The 23,896-nt window shown below is 39.9% G+C and overlaps 1 protein-coding gene across 13 annotated transcripts in view; it reads right to left on the bottom strand.

The window, feature by feature from the left end:
- The window catches only part of SYNGAP1 (synaptic Ras GTPase activating protein 1), a 343,920-nt gene that overhangs the window by 227,357 nt on the left and 92,667 nt on the right, over positions 1 to 23,896 (bottom strand). For all 13 annotated transcript variants that reach the window (XR_008847792.1, XM_056539466.1, XM_056539472.1 and 10 more), the window contains exon 3: positions 8,256 to 8,361. Coding sequence is in view for 12 of the 13 variants with exons in the window: in XM_056539466.1 (XP_056395441.1) it covers positions 8,256 to 8,361 (106 nt within the window). In the remaining variant the exon portion in view is untranslated. The remainder of the gene's footprint in view (positions 1 to 8,255; positions 8,362 to 23,896) is intronic.

Genomic DNA, 23,896 nt, shown 5'->3' with positions numbered 1-23,896 from the left:
AACTATTATATATTTTTATTTGACATATCAGTAACATGTGACCGAGTATTATTGAAATATCTCCAGCCGTACGGACGTTAAACCGGAACATACATTTCCCATAGATTTGCATTGGACTTTAAACAAAAACCCCGACCCTGACAAATGAGGGTAGGTTAGGGTTAAATTAAGTATCCTATATTTTTAGTGGCATGTAGGCGTCATGAATGCAGGAACTGGGTCGTATCACATCAGTGTTAATATTCTTCCACCTTACTTGACATACAAAAGCCCTGAGGCTATGGGGGTCACTGAGGAGGGGACAAGAGGGTCCCAGGATGGACACGGGGGATGGAGACGACAGATCCACTTTGTATTGACAGTGTGAAGTCATTTGGTACATCACACATAGAAGGAGCACCGGAGGCGCGGGTTCACACTTCGTTATGAAGATACGGTCAGCGGATCCGGCTGGGGGGAGTCCGGCCCGTGTCTCATTCATTTAAATGAGCCGTTCAGACTCCGGTCGGCTCATTTTTGCCCCGTATCCGGTTTTGTGACGGGACCTAAAACCGTGTTATGCCGCGATTTTAGGTCCGGTAACAAGACCAGGGCACAAATGAGCCGATCGGAGTCACTATCCTACTCCGGTTGGCTCATTCAAATGAATTAGATACGGGCCGGGTCCGGATGGGATACGGGAGCGCCCGCTTTTCCCTCTACCCAGCCGGATCCGGTTAACGTATCTTCAAAACGTAGTGTGAAACCGCCCTAAGAAAGAGAGCAACGACACTGCGATCTACCCCAAACTTCTGACTTATTACCTTTAAAGGGGTACTCCGGCGCTTAGACATCTTATCCCCTATCCAAAGGACCGCTGGGGACCCCCGGGATCTCGGCTGCAGCACCCACCTCAACGGCTTCCGGCAACACTGGAGGCTTCGGATCCCGACCACGCGAGCGAAAGAGCGTGATGTCACGACTCCGCCCCCGTGTGACGTCACGCCACGCCCCTCAATGCAAGTCTATGGGAGGGGGCGTGACGTCACACGCGGGTGGAGCCGTGACGTCACAACGGCCCCGTGATCGACAGTAATCAGACCCGGAGCAAACACGCTCCGGGGACTGATTTTAACGGGGTGCGGCGTGCAAGATCACGGGGGACCCCCGCGACCAGGCATCTTATCCCTTATCCTTTGGATAGGGGATAAGATGTCTAAGTGCCGGAGTACCCCTTTAACGAGGGCTCAAGTCCTGCAGGAACTTGTGGGAACTGAGTTCCTGCACTTTTTCCACAGCAGGAACACTGTTCCCATTAGCAGGAATCTTGCAGGATCGGTCTTTTGAGTGGAAATCCTGAGTTCCCACACTTTTTTCCAGGACCTGACCCCTTTGCCTTTAGCCTAGTGGTCTCAAACTGTGGCCCTCCAGATGTTGCAAAACTTCGACTCCCAGCATGCCCGGACAGCCAATGGCTGTCCGGGCATGCTGAGAGTTGAAGTTTTGCAATTTATTCCAGCCAGGACCACACCTTGAAGCTTGCTTAGATCTGCGCTATTTATTATGAACCTGCCCCTTTATGATAAATACGAGGGAAGTAAACATGACGTACGCCCGGGCAAACAGCGGTAAAAATAACTCGATTTAGACAAATAATGATGAATTCCCCCTTTAAGTCCTGCAGGCACCGTCTGACACGTAAAGATGCTGAATCCTCCATTCCCTAAGTAATAATCTTCCTTCTCATGATCGCAGAGGGTCTCACCTGGGATATGCCATCCTATTCTGAGAAGGGAAAACCACTCCGCAGCACACTTTATTATTTTTGCTTCTATAGTGCAGCATAGGCTATTATTAGAGAATAATGTAGAGGTTCTTGTGTAGGACTTGTGCTTACCTGTTTTAGCTGATGTGATGAGGCATGAGTTGTGCTCTATGTTGGATGTAAAAATTCCTTCATTGTGCTGCCTATAGTTACAAGGAATTCTCTGGCTGAGGGTGTGGCATTTGATCACTGCACCTAATTAAGCTGCTGGTACTGGAGCTCACCCAGGCGTAGTCATTAGACTTATGAGTGGGTTGTTGTCAGTGTTTTCCTATTCAAAGTGTGTGTTTAGAGAAATGATGTCACAAGGAGAAAGTGATCCTATAGAGATAGCAGCAGTATACAGATAGAGCTGGATGGGAGGAATTTAACTACTATATACCCTGATCCCATAGAGATATCAGCAGTGTACAGATAGAGCTGGAGAGGAGGTGTATAACTACTATATATCCTGTTCCTATAGAGATAGTAACAGCAGTATAAAGATAGAGCTGGAGGGGAGGTGTATAACTACTATATATCCTGATGAAGGACATACCTGAGCCCGCATACCACGCCAAGGTTTCTCAAGTGATGCGGGCATCACTTGAGAAACCTTGGCGTGGTATGCGGGCTCAGGTATGTCCTTCATATAAGGATATACTGGCTAATGTCTCAATTTTACATCAGTTTTGAGGGTTAGCTAATGTCATTGTTACATCCACCACACCAGTGCATTTATGTTATGTTGTGTTTCTGTACTTCTCTATGTTCACATCCACACACCCATTCATCGGGTACGGATGATATATGTTGGTCCTTGTGGTTGGTTGCAGACATCCTCCATTGTATGCATTTTTTGCTGGGGATTGCCCATAGTAACGAACCACAAGTGCAGGACTTGCTATTCCCTATAAATGCACACCAGCATTTGGGCTCAAGCACTTCCTGACATTTGAGACCACGTTCTTGTTGTGTTTGTTTTGTAATAATATACCAAAGCGCCTTTATTATCATGTATAGGTAGCATTTAGATGCACCTGTGAGGCCGGCAACTCATCAGCCTACTTAGGTGGGGCTTATAGCCTGCTTCCTCCCTCCCATTGTTTGTGTGACCACACACTGGAGTTGACACTGGGAGCAGTCTGTAAGTCGGACCAAAAGCTTTTGTAATTGCGCATTTGCCCCTGTTTTCTTGCTTATCATGCACAGGCAGGTTTAGGTTAGGTCCCGCATCACTTGAGAAACCTTGGCGTGGTATGCGGGCTCAGGTGTGTCCTTCATATAAGGATATACTGGCTAATGTCTCAATTTTACATCAGTTTTGAGGGTTAGCTAATGTCATTGTTACATCCACCACACCAGTGCATTTATGTTATGTTGTGTTTCTAGCTATTTAGAAGTGTATAGCTACCATAATACACATGGAAAAATGGCGGCCATGTTTGCAGATTTCTATCATTGTTCGCTGCATAATATACCTAGAACCTTCTCTGAAATATTATTTCATAAAGCCCTCTCCCAACACTTCTTCCTTCAGGGAATAATGGGGCGCTGCCACAATCCAATATGGTTAATAGAAAATTTATTAAAAACTTACGACGCGTTTCTGGGCTATTCTGGCCACCTTCGTCAGGTGCCATTGATCATGAATAGCCATTTGGAATGACTGTAGGGGAACTAAATGAGCTAAAGTATATGGCTGCATCTATGAACGTGTATGTAATGTGTAAAAATGTCCACATCCTTCTGGGTTATCAACAAGAAATTCCAATGATAAAATTCCCCATCGAGTCCATAGGGGGCAGTGTTAAATGTGAACACTTTACATCCAGAGGCTGAACACCTATCCTAACCATATCCAATTGATAAGAAAAGGGGGGGGGAAGCAACAAGGGGTGCACCCCTAGTGAGGACTGTTTGGGGGTGAATCAGAGTGAAAACAAAGAGGGGTCCTTACCCTTAGGTGTTGGGCTCAGGGCACAACGCCTACAGTGGCATCTGTAGAGAGAAAGATAACCGGAACGCTGCCACGAGGCGTCAGACGTCAGTCTATCCGGTCAACGCGTTTCAATCCCGGACAGGGATCTTCATCAGGCATGATAGACCATATCCAATTGGAACAGGTGTAGGGCGCGTTACACTGTATCGCAAGTCGACATCGCCCCTTATGTAAGATCATTGCATCGCAGTGTCTCCATGCTGCCCCCTTGTGTCTGATTATTTCATAGCACTGACTGGATTTGACCCATGTAAGGTTATATCATCGCCGTGTCTACAGCTTGTTGTTATTCTACTCTAATATAATATTCCGCTCCCATCCATCTTACATGTATCCTCAGCGTGTCTCTGTATCTCCCCAGTATGTCATCACTTTACATCTCTATGTCTACCAGCCAGCGAGGCTCCTTCCTCCATACATCACTGTATCTCGATGCTGTCGGGACCTTTCATCTCAGCATGTTCACGTGTCTTCTGGGTGTCAGGTCATTTTATCACTATATGTCCTCACATGCCGATGTTTGCCGCCATCGCTTCAGTCCGATGGTTACGAGATATCGGGCATTACTGAATTATTACGTCGTCTATATATCTGATCATCGCCCTGTTGAAAAGTGGCTTTACCATGTGATTAAAAAAAAATTGTTTTATGAACTGGTGCCAGAAAGTTAAACAGATTTGTAAATTACTTCAATTTAAAAAAATCTTTATCCTTCCAGTACTTTTTAGCAGCTGTATGCTACAGAGGAAATTCAGTTTTCTTTTTTGTCCACTATTTCTTTTTTGTCTCTACTGACACCTGATGCCCGTATCAGGAACTGTCCAGAGCAGGAGAAAATCCTCATAGCAAACCTATGCTACTCTGGACAGTTCCTGACAAGGACAGAGGTGTCGGCAGAGAGCACTGTGGACAAGACAACATTTTTTTTCAAAAAGAACAGAATTTTCTCTGTAGCATACAGCTGCTAAAAAGTACTGGAAGGGTAAAGATTTTTTAATAGAAGTAATTTACAAATCTGTTTAACTTTCTGGCACCAGTTGACTTATAAAGACCTAAAAAATATGTTATTTTTCACTGGAGTACCCCTTTATGATCTGTGTGCATGTGTGTGTGTGTGGGGGGGTTATGACCTCTGAGACCACCAATGAGATTGGGAATGAAGAGACCGCATGGGCTGGAGTGATTCTCTTTGCAGATCCGGCAGCCGGACCTGTTTATTGGCACGATGTACTGTTGTCCAATGCTACACATCCGGATGGCCCAGGGGCCACTGTGCTAGCAAAAAGGGGCCCAGCCCTGTATTGTCAAGGTCAATGGGGGTCCCAGAGGTCAAACGCCCATAAAGTGATGGAATATCAATTGCCTAGAAACACATTAGACAAAGCTATAAGCTATCACATCTAACTGCTGTATTAAGAGATTATACCAGTGGTCTCCAAACCGTGGCACTCCAGCTGTTGCAAAACTACAATTCTCAGCATACCCGGACAGCCAACGGCTGTCCGGGTATGCTGAGAGTTGTAGTTTTGCAACACCTGGAGTGCCACGGTTTGGAGACAACTGGATTATACTAATGTGGATGAATAAAGGTTACGTGTTTTACTCATTATGTCGTGCTGGCCGATCCATTTGCACTGAATATTCGCCATATGGCGTCATTTTTTATCCCTTTTATTTTTTCCTAATACCACGTCCGATGTTTACCACGTGGTTTATAGAGCATTCTACCGAGCATCATGCTAAGTGCCCAAAACTCTGAGCCCTTGGCAGTTTTAGATGTCTCCCGATTGGATGCTAGTGGAGTGTTCCCCACCCAGGGTGCCTCCAGCTGTTGCAAAACGAAAACTCGCTGCATGACCCGAAAGCTTTCAATCATTATGTATGGGCGGGGTAAATCAGGACTCTCAGGCCATGTTCACACGATGGAATTTCCAAGCAGATTCTGGCGGAAGAATTCTGCTTAGAAATTCCGTTGCAGCGCAGTCCCATTGTTTTCAATGGGATTCTGCAGCATTGTTCACACGGCGGAATTCCCGCCGCGGAAATGCTGCCGAAAAAAAGACCGTGGATTTTTCAGTGGTTCTAGTGCATCTTCTGCCATCACCTGCTATTTGCGGAATGTCCGCAAATATTCCGTCGTCTGAATATAGCTTCACTGCGAAAAATCTGCAAGCGAAATTTCACAGCAGATTATGAATGTGTAAAAGAACCCTTAGGCGTCTATGTTTACATGGTGGAATATTTGCAGAACATACGCCCGGAAAACATGGGAGGACATTCCGCAAATAGAGGGCACCAGCAGGACAAACCTGCGCTGGGAATGATTGGAAATGCGCCGTCTCTATAGACGGCAATGCAGTTCTGCGAGGAATCAGGATTTCCACGGCAGAAGGTTCTGCTGCAGCAATTCCACGGTGATCCCATTAAATCAGTGAGACTCTGCTTCAGCGGAATTTCTGCCGGATTTCGCTCAGAAATTCTGTCGTGGGAACATGGCCTTAGAAGTCTAAGACCACAGTATGGGAAAAAGAAAAAATGACTAAGATTGTGAAAAACGTTAAGAGCCACATTCTCATTTCAAAAAAGTAGCTGAAAGTGACAAATTTCTCAAAAAAAAATAATTGGTGCATGTTTGGCGCGAACATTCATAAATAGTAAAATGCCTTTCCCCATAATTATTTTTCACCACAATTTATACAGAAATCCAATAGTAAATGAGTCTGTTATGTCACCTTATATATAAATCTATAATACAGACCGTGTACTATGAAAGCATTGTTTTAGAGGTGTTTTTGTAAAAATTGGCTCGCCACGATACATAGATAGATTAGATAGATAGATAGATATGAGATCGATAGATAGATACGAGATAGATAGATATGAGATAGATAGATAGATATGAGATAGATAGATATGAGATAGATATGAGATAGATAGATATGAGATAGATATGAGATAGATATGAGATTGATAGATACGAGATAGATATGAGATAGATAGATAGATATGAGATAGATATATATGATATAGATAGATAGATATGAGATAGATAGATAGATATTCATGAGATAGATTGATAGATAAAAAAAAATAGATAGATATGAGATAGATAGATATGAGATTGATAGATAGATAGATAGATATGAGATAGATAGATATGAGATAAATAGATAGATATGAGATCGATAGATAGATATGAGATAGATAGATATGAGATAGATAGATAAATAGATAGATAGATAGATATGAGATAGTTTAGATGGATAGATAGATATGAGAGATAGATAAAAAAAATAGATAGATATGAGATAGATAGATAGATAGATATGAGATAGATAGATAGATAGATAGATATGAGATTGATATGAGATAGATAGATATAGATAGATATGATATAGATAGATAGATATGATATAGATAGATAGATATGAGATAGATAGATAGATAGATATGAGATAGATAGATAATAGATATGAGATAGATAGATAGATAGATAGATATGATATAGATAGATAGATAGATATGAGATAGATAGATAGATAGATAGATATGATATAGATAGATAGATAGATATGATATAGATAGATAGATATGAGATAGATAGATAGATAGATAGATAGATAGATAGATATGAGATAGATAGATAGATAGATAATAGATATGAGATAGATAGATAGATATGAGATAGATAGATAGATAGATATGAGATAGATAGATATGATATAGATAGATATGAGATAGATAGATAGATAGATAGATATGATATAGATAGATAGATAGATAGATAGATAGATAGATATGAGATAGATAGATAGATATGATATAGATTAATATTATATAGATAGATAGATATGAGATAGATAGATAGATATGAGATAGATAGATAGATATGAGATAGATAGATAATAGATATGTATACACACAATGCTATCCATTCAAAACATACAGATACCTACAAACACTTCTGTAAATTTTTTTTGCTACAAAAAAAACTACACTGGAACCAATATGGAAAGTCTACAGAACAACATAAGGTAAGAAGATATGATACAGTAATAAGTAAAACAACGCTACATATGGTCCCAATTATTCTTCTGGCCACAACAGATACAATAAATAATAGTACAACTCCGTGTTCACATGTGGCCATATCCAACTCAAGATCCGCATGTGATTCCAAAGTCACAAAAGGGTTAATGTCGCCCCCCGGGACACTGCATCACATGATCAGCCCCTCATCTCCTCATTTTATCATCAGTTCTCATGTTATCGGATCATTACAATTCAGCGGTCTCCATGGCGGGATATTCTGGCGGCTCCCCGCTTCACCACAGGATCAATAAGCTGATTATCTGAGTGTAATACTAGAACACATATACATAATATAATCCATCATTATTACATTGGATTCCTATGTCACCACATTTGCATGTTATATATGAAGACATATAGCGGAGGTTTTGTCAGTACCGTGTTCGTCAGGATGCTTCCCCTCCACGGGGACACTGACTGTGCGCCTCAGGAATTTGGTTCTGGTCGGATCGCTTCTCCTCTCACGTACTAACAGCGGGTGAACCTGAAAAAGGAAGAAATGTGTTATGGAGAATATAAATAGAAGAGATAGGTATAAAAGGGGCAGAGAGGGAACCCTGATATACTGTGTAGAGAAGCATCACCCGGCCCCGCACTGGGTATTACACATAAGGATCTATGAGCAAGAATAGAGAGAAGCCCCCACTCTGACAGACGTGAGCCGTCCATGAATGGCTACTATAGAATACTACATTTCCTTCTCTGGACATGGCGTTTCACTGATTTTCTTAAGAAATAGGGGGCACATTTTGAGAGGGTTTGTCTACTATTATACCACTATTATATGACTACTATAATACTGCCCTCTAAGTACAAGAATATAACTACAATAATATTGTCTCCTATGTACAAGAATATAACTACTATAATACTGCCTCCTATATACAAGAATATAACGACTATAATACTGCCTTCTATATACAAGAATATAACTACTATAATACTGCTCCTATATACAAGAATATATCTACTATAATACTGCTCCTATATACAAGAATATAACTACTATAATACTGCTCCTATATACAAGAATATAACTACTATAATACTGCCCTCTAAGTACAAGGATATAACTACAATAATATTGTCTCCTATGTACAAGAATATAACTACTATAATACTGCTCCTATATACAAGAATATATCTACTATAATACTGCCCTCTAAGTACAAGGATATAACTACAATAATATTGTCTCCTATGTACAAGAATATAACTACTATAATACTGCTCCTATATACAAGAATATAACTACTATAATACTGCCCACTAAGTACAAGGATATAACTACAATAATACTGTCTCCTATATACAAGAAAATAACTACTATAATCCTTCCCCTATATACAGGAATATAATTATTATAATACTGTTCCTATATACAAGAATATAACTACTATAATACTGCTCCTATATACAAGAATATAACTACTATAATACTGCTCCTATATACAAGAATATAACTACTATAATACTGCTCCTATATACAAGAATATAACTACTATAATACTGCTCCTATATACAAGAATATAACTACTATAATACTGCTCCTATATACAAGAATATAACTACTATAATACTACTCCTATATACAAGAATATAACTACTATAATACTGCTCCTATATACAAGAATATAACTACTATAATACTGCTCCTATATACAAGAATATAACTACTATAATACTGCCCCCTATATACAAGAATATAACTACTATAATACTGCTCCTATATACAAGAATATAACTACTATAATACTGCTCCTATATACAAGAATATAACTACTGCTCCTATATACAAGAATATAACTACTATAATACTGCTCCTATATACAAGAATATAACTACTATAATACTGCTCCTATATACAAGAATATAACTACTATAATACTGCTCCTATATACAAGAATATAACTACTATAATACTGCTCCTATATACAAGAATATAACTACTATAATACTGCTCCTATATACAAGAATATATCTACTATAATACTGTCTCCTATATACAAGAATATAACTACTATAATACTACTCCTATATACAAGAATATAAATACTATAATACTGCCCCCTATATACAAGAATATAACTACTATAATACTGCTTCTATATACAAGAATATAACTACTATAATACTGCTCCTATATACAAGAATATAACTACTGCTCCTATATACAAGAATATAACTACTATAATACTGCTCCTATATACAAGAATATAACTACTATAATACTGCCCTCTAAGTACAAGGATATAACTACAATAAAACTGTCTCCTATGTACAAGAATATAACTACTATAATACTGCCCCTATATACAAGAATATAACTACTATAATACTGCTCCTATATACAAGAATATAACTACTATAATACTGCTCCTATATACAAGAATATAACTACTATAATACTGCTCCTATATACAAGAATATAACTACTATAATACTGCCTCTATATACAAGAATATAACTACTATAATACTGCTCCTATATACAAGAATATAACTACTATAATACTGCTCCTATATACAAGAATATAACTACTATAATTCTGCTCCTATATACAAGAATATAACTACTATAATACTGCCTCTTATATACAAGAATATAACTACTATAATACTGCTCCTATATACAAGAATAAAACTACTATAATATTGCTCCCATATACAAGAACATAACTACTATAATACTGCCCCTATAAACAAGAATATAACTACTATAATACTGCTCCTATATACAAGAATATAACTACTATAATACTGCTCCTATATACAAGAATATAACTACTATAATACTGCTTCTATATACAAGAATATAACTACTATAATCCTTCCCTATATACAAGAATATAACTATTATAATACTGCTCCTATATATAAGAATATAACTACTATAATACTGCTCCTATATACAAGAATATAACTACTATAATACTGCTCCTATATACAAGAATATAACTACTATAATACTGCTCCTATATACAAGAATATATCTACTATAATACTGTCTCCTATATACAAGAATATAACTACTATAATACTACTCCTATATACAAGAATATAAATACTATAATACTGCCCCCTATATACAAGAATATAACTACTATAATACTGCTTCTATATACAAGAATATAACTACTATAATACTGCTCCTATATACAAGAATATAACTACTGCTCCTATATACAAGAATATAACTACTATAATACTGCTCCTATATACAAGAATATAACTACTATAATACTGCCCTCTAAGTACAAGGATATAACTACAATAAAACTGTCTCCTATGTACAAGAATATAACTACTATAATACTGCCCCTATATACAAGAATATAACTACTATAATACTGCTCCTATATACAAGAATATAACTACTATAATACTGCTCCTATATACAAGAATATAACTACTATAATACTGCTCCTATATACAAGAATATAACTACTATAATACTGCCTCTATATACAAGAATATAACTACTATAATACTGCTCCTATATACAAGAATATAACTACTATAATACTGCTCCTATATACAAGAATATAACTACTATAATTCTGCTCCTATATACAAGAATATAACTACTATAATACTGCCTCTTATATACAAGAATATAACTACTATAATACTGCTCCTATATACAAGAATAAAACTACTATAATATTGCTCCCATATACAAGAACATAACTACTATAATACTGCCCCTATAAACAAGAATATAACTACTATAATACTGCTCCTATATACAAGAATATAACTACTATAATACTGCTCCTATATACAAGAATATAACTACTATAATACTGCTCCTATATACAAGAATATAACTACTATAATACTGCTCCTATGTACAAGAATATAACTACTATAATACTGCTCCTGTATGCAAGAATATAACTACTATAATAATACTCCTATATACAAGAATATAACTACTATAATACTGCCCCTATATACAAGAATATAACTACTATAATACTGCTTCTATATACAAGAATATAACTACTATAATCCTTCCCTATATACAAGAATATAACTATTATAATACTGCTCCTATATATAAGAATATAACTACTACTATATATAAGAATATAACTACTATAATACTGCCTCCTATATACAAGAAAAAAACTACAATAATACTGCTCCTATATACAAGAATATAACTATTATAATACTTCCTCCTATATAACTATAATCTTGTATATAGGAGGCAGTGTTATAGTAGTTTTATTCATGTACATAGGGGGCAGTATTATAGTAGTTATATTCTTGTATATAGGAGCAGTATTATAGTAGTTATATTCTTGTATATAGGAGCAGTATTATAGTAGTTATATTCTTGTATATAGGACCAGTATTATAGTAGTTTTATTCATGTACACAGGGGGCAGTATTATAGTTGTTATATTCTTGTATATAGGAGCAGTATTATAGTTGTTATATTCTTGTATATAGGAGTAGTATTATTGTAGTTACCGTATATTCTTGTACATAGGGGGCAGTATTATAGTAGTTTTATTCATGTACACAGGGGGCAGTATTATAGTAGTTTTATTCATCTACATAGGGGGCAGTATTATAGTAGTTTTATTCATGTACACAGGGGGCAGTATTATCGTAGTTTTATTCTTGTATATAGGAGCAGTATTATAGTAGGTATATTCTTGTATATAGGAGTAGTATTATTGTAGTTACCGTATATTCTTGCACATAGGGGGCAGTATTATAGTAGTTTTATTCATGTACACAGGGGGCAGTATTATAGTAGTTTTATTCATGTACATAGGGGGCAGTATTATAGTAGTTTTATTCATGTACACAGGGGGCAGTATTATAGTAGTTTTATTCTTGTGCAGTTGCATAATATGGCTGCATGCATGAAAGTGTTTTAGTTGCTGTGTGCGGTGACTACAGTGAATGCAGATAGCTGTAGGATGCAGGATTGCATAAGCCATATACGCTCAGAGGTGGCACGGTAGGTAAACTAGGGCTTCACAATTCCTATATCCCACACGATCAGTGTCGCCCTCTCCAGCTGTTGCAAAACTACAACTCCCTTCGGCTGTCAGGGCATGATGGGAATTGTAGTTTTGCAACAGCTAGATGGTCACCGGTTGGGGAGGGCCCGCTCGGCTGTTCCTCCTGACTGTCCCTATGTGCCCTATCGGCAGTGTCAGACCAGCACGGCGATGGTTAACGCCGATGGCTTTCTTCTTCGCCTCCCATTGGTGGAACGGATCGGGACTTTTTCAGCTGACGGGTTAATTACAATAATTATCCTGTACAAGTAAAAGCAGCGGCTGTGACTATAGAGCCATACTGCTTTATTCTAGCTGTTCTCACCCACTCCATCTTTGTGTCTACCCGCTGCACCACCCCAGTCTTTCCCCTCCTATACCCTCATCGGGGTTCCTAATCCCCCATTTAGGCCCCGTAATACTTGAAATACTAGCAATTTTCTATCCTTGCCATCCACTTGCCCATTACCAACATTTTTTATTATAGCAGCACCCCCAGCTGTGCCCGTCCATCACCCCCCCCCCCCCACCACCATTTCTCCCAATCCTCATTTTGCCTGCAATTCCCTCTTTTTAACCCATCCCTCCATCTGTGCTTCCCTTCCCTGTCTCTATCTCTCTCCCACTCTTTTCCCGCTAATGCTCAGAGTTCCTTGCAGTAACAATGACAGGACAGGATCTGGGAGAGCAGCTTGTAATCCTCCCACATACCCCCCGTCCATCAGCTGCCTCATTCAGCTTCTGTGAGGGGAGGAGGGGGGGATAGAGAGAGGCGCCCACCATCACCGCCGTATCACCTCAGCTCCCCTCATGCTGCCCGACCCCTGGCTGTGTGTCCCCTTGTCCTGCCAGGACCACACCAGACAGACAGAAGCATGCAGAGGGGGTACAGACTGCGTGTGTGGTAGATAGTGCTGCAGGGGAAGCCATTACACCTGGGCCCCTACAGCTCAGGAGCCACAGGGCCAGGGACGTGCACAAGGTGACTAGAAAGGGGGCTTGAGCCCCTGCCCTTCTGATGTTCCTATTATAAGTGCCCTTATCATCATGTGGCCACTTGATAATTTTTTCTATAATAATCTTTATTTTTTTTCTATTTTTTTAATTCAGCCCCTGCCCCCCCCCCCCCCCCCCAAAATGCCAGTGCATGTCCCTGCACAGACCTATAGAAATCTGTCACCAAAGATATATATAACCCTACATATATATAGTAGGTAAGGGTACGTATTTAAACCTCTAACACCAAAAAGAGAACCATGCCACAACAACAAAAAAGTAATAGGATATAAAAAATAAACTTTATTAATGCAATTTAATAATAAAAGATAAAATTAAAACAAAGAAGTAGTAGCAATAAATAGGCACTAGTAGACATACAAAGATATAGGACAATGGTAGGACCCAAGTACATCAAGATATACAAGTATAAAGAGTAAATGCCACAGTAGCTGGTAGGGTACAAGAATAATACCTCCCAAAAGTATACAATAAAGGGTGCCAAACCATACCTACACCTGAACCCCAACGATCGTTTCGCTATTATGCCGCTTCTTCAGGGGGCGTGACGCCCCCTGAAGAAGCGGCATAATAGCGAAACGATCGTTGGGGTTCAGGTGTAGGTGCCTCAGGATCTATGGGGGAGACGCTGCAGGAGAGCCCCTAGGACACAGAGGGACTCAACCTGACAGGACCTAAGTACTGTACGGGACTATATCCCGTACTGGGACATCACACCAGTTTCATCCAGAAGCAGATGCATATGGTTCTAAATGCACAATGATGTAATGGTGGTTGATGGAGCAGGTGCATTACACACCTACAGACCTCTATGGATTATTTTGTACCTCCATATAACTCTTGGTTTTCTTACATATAAGTAGTTATTATAGTAAAAAAAAAATAATAATACTAAAAATAAAAAAAATAAAAAAAATCTGCATTGCTTCAGTATGAAGGTGTCTCATGATACAGGACCATAGTGTTTCCGTACAGACCTACTGAACTCAATGGGCTATACTGAACCACCATATAACTAGTGCAAAGTTTCCCAACCAGGGTGCCTCCAGCTGTTGCAAAACTACAACTCCCAGCATGCTTTTGCAACAGCTGGAGGCACCCTGGTTGGGAAACACTGAACTAGTATTTTTCTCATGCATTAAAGACCTATAATAATTAGGGATGAGCGAACTAACAGTAAATTCGATTCGTCACAAACTTCTCGGCTCGGCAGTTGATGACTTATCCTGCATAAATTAGTTCAGCCTTCAGGTGCTCCCGTGGGCTGGAAAAGGTGGATACAGTCCTAGGAGACTCTTTCCTAGGACTGTCTCCAACTTTTCCAGCCCACCGGAGCGCCTGAAAGCTGAACTAATTTATGCAGGAAAATGTATCAACTGCCGAGCCGAGAAGTTCGTGACGAATCGAATTTACTGTAAGTTCGCTCATCTCTAATAATAATCTATGGATCCTACTGTGTTTCTGAGTGATTAAAGGGTATTCCAGGAAAAAAAATTATATATATAATATCAACTGGCTCCAGAAAGTTAAACAGATTTGTAAATTACTTCTATTAAAAAATCTTAATCCTTTCAGTACTTATGAGCTTCTGAAGTTAAGGTTGTTCTTTTCTGTGAAAGTGCTCTCTGATGACACCTGTCTCGGGAACCGCCCAGTTTAGAAGCGGTTTGCTATGGGGATTTGCTTCTAAACTGGGCGTTTCCCGAGACACGTGTCATCAGAGAGCACTTAGACAGAAAAGAACAACTCAACTTCAGCAGCTCATAAGTGCTGAAAGGATTAAGATTTTTTTAATAGAAGTAATTTACAAATCTGTTTAACTTTCTGGAGCCAGTTGATATATAAAAAAAAGTTTTTTCCTGGAATACCCCTTTAATATTATGTAGAAGCAAAAGATATATACACAAGAGATGAGAGCTATAAGGTGATAAATGCACAATGATGTAATCGTAGTAGATCCATTATAGACCTATAGAAATCTATGTATCCTGCTGTACTTCCATATGACTTAAAGGGGCACTCCCCTGGCAAAACTTTATTATTATTAATTTTATTTTTATTTTTTATCAACTAGTACCAGAAAGTTAAATAGATTTGTAAATTACTTCTATTAAAAAAAAATCTTAATCCTTCCAGTACTTATTAGCTGCTGTATGATCCAGAGGAAGTTGTGTAGTTCTTTTCAGACTCACCACAGTGCTCTCTGCTGACACCTCTGTCCATGTCAGGAACTGTTCAGAGCAGGAGAGGTTTTTCTCCTGCTCTGGACAGTTCCTGACATGGATAGAGGTGTCAGCAGAGAGCACTGTGGTCAGACAGAAAGTAAATTCAAAAAGAAAAGAACTTCCTCTGGAACATACAGCAGCTGATAAGTACTGGAAGGATTAAGATTTTTGAACAAAATTAAATTTACAAATCTGTTTGAAGAAAAAAAAATGTTTTCCAGTGGAGTACCCCTTTAAGTTACATCCAGAAGCAGATGCAAAGATATATGATGCTAACTAAATGCACAATAATATAATAGTGGTGGTAGATGGAGCAGGTGCCTTACAGACCTACAGAACTCTATGGGTTATATTGTACCGCCATATAACTCTTGGTTTTCTTATGTATAACTCAGTGTTTCCCAACCAGGGTGCCTCCAGCTGTTGCAAAACTACATCTCCCAGCATGCCCAGACAGCCTGTGGCTGTCTGGGCATGCTGGGAGTTGTAGTTTTGCAACTGCTGGAGGCACCCTGTTTGGGAAACACTGGTATAAGTAGTTATTATAGTAAAAAAAAAAAAAAAAAAAATTATAATCTGCATTGGTTCCAAGGGAGAATATGATGCAGTATGAAGGTGTCTCAGGCTGTCTGGGCATGCTGGGAGTTGTAGTTTTGCAACAGCTGGAGGCACCCTGGTTGGGAAACACTGGTATAAGTAGTTATTATAGTAAAAAAAAAAAAATCTGCATTGCTTCCAAGGGAGAATATGATGCAGTATGAAGGTGTCTCAGGCTGTCTGGGCATGCTGGGAGTTGTAGTTTTGCAACAGCTGGAGGCACCCTGGTTGGGAAACACTGGTATAAGCAGTTATTATAGTAAAAAAAAGAAAAATCTGCATTGCTTCCAAGGGAGAATATGATGCAGTATGAAGGTGTCTCAGGCTGTCTGGGCATGCTGGGAGTTGTAGTTTTGCAACAGCTGGAGGCACCCTGGTTGGGAAACACTGGTATAAGTAGTTATTATAGTAAAAAAAAAAATAATAATAATAATAATCTGCATTGCTTCAAAGGGAGAATATGATGCAGTATGAAGGTGTCTCAGGCTGTCTGGGCATGCTGGGAGTTGTAGTTTTGCAACAGCTGGAGGCACCCTGGTTGGGAAACACTGGTATAAGCAGTTATTATAGTAAAAAAAAGAAAAATCTGCATTGCTTCCAAGGGAGAATATGATGCAGTATGAAGGTGTCTCAGGCTGTCTGGGCATGCTGGGAGTTGTAGTTTTGCAACAGCTGGAGGCACCCTGGTTGGGAAACACTGGTATAAGCAGTTATTATAGTAAAAAAAAGAAAAATCTGCATTGCTTCCAAGGGAGAATATGATGCAGTATGAAGGTGTCTCAGGCTGTCTGGGCATGCTGGGAGTTGTAGTTTTGCAACAGCTGGAGGCACCCTGGTTGGGAAACACTGGTATAAGTAGTTATTATAGTAAAAAAATAATAATAATAATAATAATCTGCATTGCTTCAAAGGGAGAATATGATGCAGTATGAAGGTGTCTCAGGCTGTCTGGGCATGCTGGGAGTTGTAGTTTTGCAACTGCTGGAGGCACCCTGTTTGGGAAACACTGGTATAAGTAGTTATTATAGTAAAAAAAAAAAAAAAAAAATTATAATCTGCATTGGTTCCAAGGGAGAATATGATGCAGTATGAAGGTGTCTCAGGCTGTCTGGGCATGCTGGGAGTTGTAGTTTTGCAACAGCTGGAGGCACCCTGGTTGGGAAACACTGGTATAAGTAGTTATTATAGTAAAAAAATAATAATAATAATCTGCATTGCTTCCAAGGTAGAATATGATGCAGTATGAAGGTGTCTCAGGCTGTCTGGGCATGCTGGGAGTTGTAGTTTTGCAACAGCTGGAGGCACCCTGGTTGGGAAACACTGGTATAAGTAGTTATTATAGTAAAAAAAAAAAAAATTATAATCTGCATTGCTTCCAAGGGAGAATATGATGCAGTATGAAGGTGTTTCAGGCTGTCCGGGCATGCTGGGAGTTGTAGTTTTGCAACAGCTGGAGGCACCCTGGTTGGGAAACACTGGTATAAGTAGTTATTATAGTAAAAAAAAAAAAATCTGCATTGCTTCCAAGGGAGAATATGATGCAGTATGAAGGTGTCTCAGGCTGTCTGGGCATGCTGGGAGTTTTAGTTTTGCAACAGCTGGAGGCACCCTGGTTGGGAAACACTGGTATAAGTAGTTATTATAGTAAAAAATAAATAATAATAATAATAATCTGCATTGCTTCAAAGGGAGAATATGATGCAGTATGAAGGTGTCTCAGGCTGTCTGGGCATGCTGGGAGTTGTAGTTTTGCAACAGCTGGAGGCACCCTGGTTGGGAAACACTGGTATAAGTAGTTATTATAGTAAAAAAAAGAAAAATCTGCATTGCTTCCAAGGGAGAATATGATGCAGTATGAAGGTGTCTCAGGCTGTCTGGGCAAGCTGGGAGTTGTAGTTTTGCAACAGCTGGAGGCACCCTGGTTGGGAAACATTGGTATAAATAGTTATTATAGTAAAAAAAATATATATATATATATATATATATATATATATATATATATATATATATATATATATATATATAATAATAATCTGCATTGCTTCCAAGGGAGAATATGATGCAATATGAAGGTGTCTCACAATACAGGACCTTAGTGTTTCCGTGCACCAGGTTTTACGGCGGTGGACGCACCCACTGAGGCTTTACTAACATTTCTTCTCCCCGTCTGCGGCTGATCTGAGCAGATGAGACCCGTACATGTTAGTGAAGCCAGTAGAAAACCAACATATGTCACTGCAATCTGGGCAAATCTGCAATGGCTGACATTAATGGTTATCATGCGGCTCCTGCTTCTCGTGTAACAGACAATCCGGGATCACGTACGCGGCCACGTTATGGCGCCATTTTATACAGGGTCACCATAGGGCTCCTCTTAGGTTCACACCACGTTTTTGCAATACGGTTCTCGTATCCAGTTTCAGTGTAAAAACCGTATGGAACCGTATTGCAAACCGTATGTATAGACATGTCATAAAAACCGTATGTATAGACATGTCATAGAAAACCGTATGTATAGACATGTCATAAAAACCGTATGTATAGACATGTCATAAAAACCGTATGTATAGACATGTCATAAAAACCGTATGTATAGACATGTCATAAAAACCGTATGTATAGACATGTCATAAAAACCGTATGTATAGACATGTCATAAAAACCGTATGTATAGACATGTCATAAAAACCGTATGCCAACCTAAGCATCCTCTTGTGTACGTTTTGCATCACTTACGGTTTAATCCGCATTTTTTTTCCCGTACACAAAACCGTAGTCTACTATGGGTGAAAAAACTGATAGAAACCGTATACGTTTTTTTTTTTTAATGGTGGTCTATGGGAACCGTGCAAAACCGTATGTGCGTACAGTTCCATCCGGTTTGCACCATACGGTTTTTGACTTAGTACAGGTTTCTTTTTTATTGGAATTTCAATCAAACAAGTGAAACTTTATTCATAATGGAGTGAAAAGTTAAAAACGTATACAGTTTTTTTTCTTAAAAAACGGATGCAACCAGACATCATTTTTCAAGCCGTATACGGTTTTTAACCGTATACGGATTAAAATTTGTACACACGTTTTGATACAGTTAAGGGTGCAGTCACACCACATTTTTGCAATACGGTTCCCGTTTCAGGTTTTTGATGAAAAACGGATTCCTCAAAACCAGACTAAACTGTATTAAAACGTGTGTTTAAATTTCAACCCGTATACAGTTTGAAAAATGATGTCCGGTTGCATCCATTTTTTTATTTTTTAAAAAAGTATACATTTTTAACTTTCACTCCATTACAAATAAAGTTTCATTTGTTTGATTGAAATTCCAAGAAAAAAACCTGTACTAAGTCAAAAACCGTCTGGTGCAGACCGGATGGAACACATAGAGTTCTGTACGGTTCCCATTGACTCCCATGTTAAAAAAAAAAACATATACGGTTTAATACAGTTTTTTACCCGGATCAAAAACAGTGTTAGGCTACAGTTTTGGGTACGGGTAAAAAAAACGGACAAAACCGTACAGGATGCAAAACAGACACAACCTGATGCATCGTTTGGCGTACAGTTTTCAATGGAGAGTCAGTGCATACGGTTTTCAATACGGTTCCGTATGGTTTTCACATAAAAAATGTATACGGGAAATGTATTGCAAAAACGTGGTGTGAACCCGGCCTTAGAGGTGTATTCAGCCTTTACATTGTGGTACTGTATGTATGGAGGTATAAGAGATCATAGGGGACAATATATCCATACAAACAGCACCTAGGGCCTAAGGGAGCACGCGGAGGCACATCTTTGTGCCTAAATCTGTTATCCAGAGGCTGATCAATACACTAGCAGGTTTTAGGTAAAAGATAGAGACATAGGGGGGAGATTTATCAAAACCTGTGCAGAGGAAAAGTTGCCCATAGCAACCAATCAGATCGCTTCTTTCATTTTGCACAGGCCCTTTTAAAAATGAAAGAAGCGATCTGATTGGTTGCTATGGGCAACTGGACAACTTTTCCTCTGCACAGGTTTTGATAAATCTGCCCCATACAGTCTACATTGTGTGCGGAGGTCAGAGGGCCGAGGGATCAGCCATGTTGGCTTTCAGCATTTCTTTGGCGCTGGCTTATTTTCTTCTCCGACATAAACATGCACGCTCGAGGAATGAGAGCGTGTCTTATAGCGTCCTGATGTAAGATAGGAACAGTTAAAAAAAAAATTATAAGGCTTCACACTGGATGACGTTTGTAATAGAGGTGAATTTTTTGTTGGGGGTAAAGATGTGAATTGACTTAAAGGGGTACTCCGGTGGAAAACTTTTTTTTTTTTTTTTTAAATCAACTGGTGCCAGAAAGTTAAACAGATTTGTAAATTACTTCTATTAAAAAATCTTAATCCTTCCAGTACTTATTAGCTGCTGAAGTTGAGTTGTTCTTTCCTGTCTAAGTGCTCTCTGATGACACCTGTTTCGGGAACTGTCCAGAGTAGAAGCAAATCCCCATAGCAAACCTCTTCTACTCTGTGCAGTTCCCGCGACAAGCAGAGATGTCAGCAGAGAGCACTGATGCCAGACAGAAAAGAATAACTCAACTTCAGCAGCTGATAATTATTGGAAGGATTAAGATTTTTTAATAGAAGTAATTTACAAATCTGTTTAACTTTCTGGAGCCAGTTGATATTTAAAAAAAAATTTAAAAAAAAATAAAAGTTTTTCCTGGAATACCCCTTTAACCCCTTAAGGACCTGGGGCGTATGGATACGCCTTGGCTTTCTGGTACTTAAGGGCCCAGGACGTATCCATACGCCCGTGGGAATTTCGGTCCCTGCCGCTCGCCGGGCGGGGATCAGACCGGGATGCCTGCTGATATCGTTCAGCAGGCATCCCGTGCAAATGCCGATGGGGGTCATCAGACCCCCCCCATGTCGGTGATCATGGCAGATCGTTGGTGAATTCACACTAACGATCTGCCGGGATTCGGGTCATACGGGTCACGTGTAACCCGATGACCCGGAGATACAAGGTGATCGGGGGTGTACAATACACCCCCTATCACCCACTGTATCTATGGGGAGGTGGCGATTTCGTCACCCCCCCCAGGAGCGCTGCTATTGGCTGGACGATCGTCCAGCCAATAGCAGCCGGCAGGGGAGGGGTTAACTGCATCTTCTTGCAGCTCTGCCCGTTAACTGAGTTCAGTCAGCGGGCACAGCTGCTCGAAGGTGCCAGGGACCCCCCTCTGTGCGATCAGAGCCCCCTTAGGGAAGAAGATCTGCAGGGACAGAGCAGGGAAAGAATACACTCCAGGGCAAGGTAGGAGTGAGTGTAAAAAAAAAAAGGAAAAAATAAATAAAAAATCCCCCCCCCTGACACCCTAATAGGTCCCCAAAGGTCCACCACAAATTTTTCAGTGTGACCCGGGCCCTATTAGGGGTTCAGGGCGCTGCATATGCCCCCCCCCCCCCCCCCATTTATTTTTTTGTCCGCAATTTTTTTTCCTCCCTTATATTCCTAATTATATCTAATAGTTACATCAAGCACTCACTACATACATTTCCATGCGGTACTAAATTTTCCCTTTTCATTTTAATTTTCCATAATTTGACCCCAATGTACAGTGGTCCCTCAACATACGATGGTAATTCGTTCCAAACGACCCATCGTTTGTCGAATCCATCGTATGTTGAGGGATCCGTGCAATGTAAAGTATAGGAAGCTGTACTCACCTGTCCCCGTCGTTCCGGACCAGGTCCTCACCGCTCCTGATGCTGTCCCAGGGGCTCCCGATGCTGTACCGCTGCTCCGGTGTCTTCTTCGCGATCCTCCGGCTTCTTCCGCATCTTCTGCAGGGTCCGGGCCTCGCTTTCTGGCGACGTTATTACGCTGCTGCGCCGGCACGGCGTGCATAGTGACGTAATAACGACGCCGGAAAGCGAGGCCCGAACCCTGGAGGAGATGCGAAAGACGCCGGAGGATCGCGAAATGGGCCCGGAGCAGCAGGAATAGGTAAGCGAACCTGCCCGGGATGCTTAAACTGCTATCCGACAGCAGCTTAAGCATTTTGCGCTGTCGGATAGCAGTTAATGTGATGGCCCCGACATATAAAAGCATCGTATGTCGATTTCATCATATGTCGGGGCCATCGTAGGTCGGGGGGTTACTTTACCAAGTCCAGAGTACATTCCAAATTTTAACCCCATAAAACCACTAAACTGCCCCAAAAAAAATTTCAGCAAAAAAATAAATAAATAAACTGATAAGACCTATGGGGGTATTTTTTCAAAACAACGGGTCATGGGTCACTGAGTCACTATCATCGGGGACATTTTATGTTGCCTTAAATGCGCAGCGCTCTCTCTTCACCTGAGCGGGGTGCGCATTTGAGGTAACAGGTTAGGGACGGCCACACACATCACATTCCCAGAAAGATGATTCAGAGCATAGGGTTTGGGGTGGGCATATTCTTTAGTTTTGGCTATGCTCTGGGTCATCATTCTGGGAATATAACCTGTTTTATAATTTTATGTCCCACTGTACCCCATTTTAGTAACTTACCCCATGTAATGCCCCTTTAGGGGGGGTCCCACTGCTCTGGCTCCACAGGCAGCGATTTCGAAGCTCAAGGCCCCTGACTGAACTCCTGTTTTTCTGTGACCGGTCCAGATATGAGGTATGTCCTTATTCCAAAGAAATGTATTTACAAATTTAATTTATTTTTTGCTGTTCTGGCACTAAATGCGACATGCCCCCCCATTTCAGCAAAATTTGCAAATGTGACTCCTCTTCTGAGCATTGTAGTGCGCCCACAGTGCACTTGACATCCACACATGGGGTATTCCATACTCAGAAGAGATGGGGTTACACATTTTGGGGGGAATTATCTCCTATTACCCCTTCTAAAAATCAAAAATTTGCGGAAAAAACTGCATGTTAGTAAAAAAAAAATTATAATAATAATTTACACATCCAAAGTAGTCAAACACCTGTGGGGTGATAAGGCTCACTGGATCCCTTGTTACGTTCCTTGAGGGGTGTAGTTTCCAAAATGGTATACCATGTGTTTTTTTTTTTTGCTGTTCTGGCACCATAGGGGCTTCCTAAATGGGACATGCCCCCCAAAAACCATTTCTGCAAAATGTGCTTTCCAAAAGCCAAATGTGACTCCTTCTCT

The sequence above is a fragment of the Hyla sarda genome, chromosome 9 (assembly GCF_029499605.1).
Source record: "Hyla sarda isolate aHylSar1 chromosome 9, aHylSar1.hap1, whole genome shotgun sequence".
Taxonomy (NCBI): Eukaryota; Metazoa; Chordata; class Amphibia; order Anura; family Hylidae; genus Hyla; species Hyla sarda.
The sequence above is the reverse complement of the archived record's forward strand: the minus strand, read 5'-3'. Positions and strand labels throughout refer to the sequence as shown.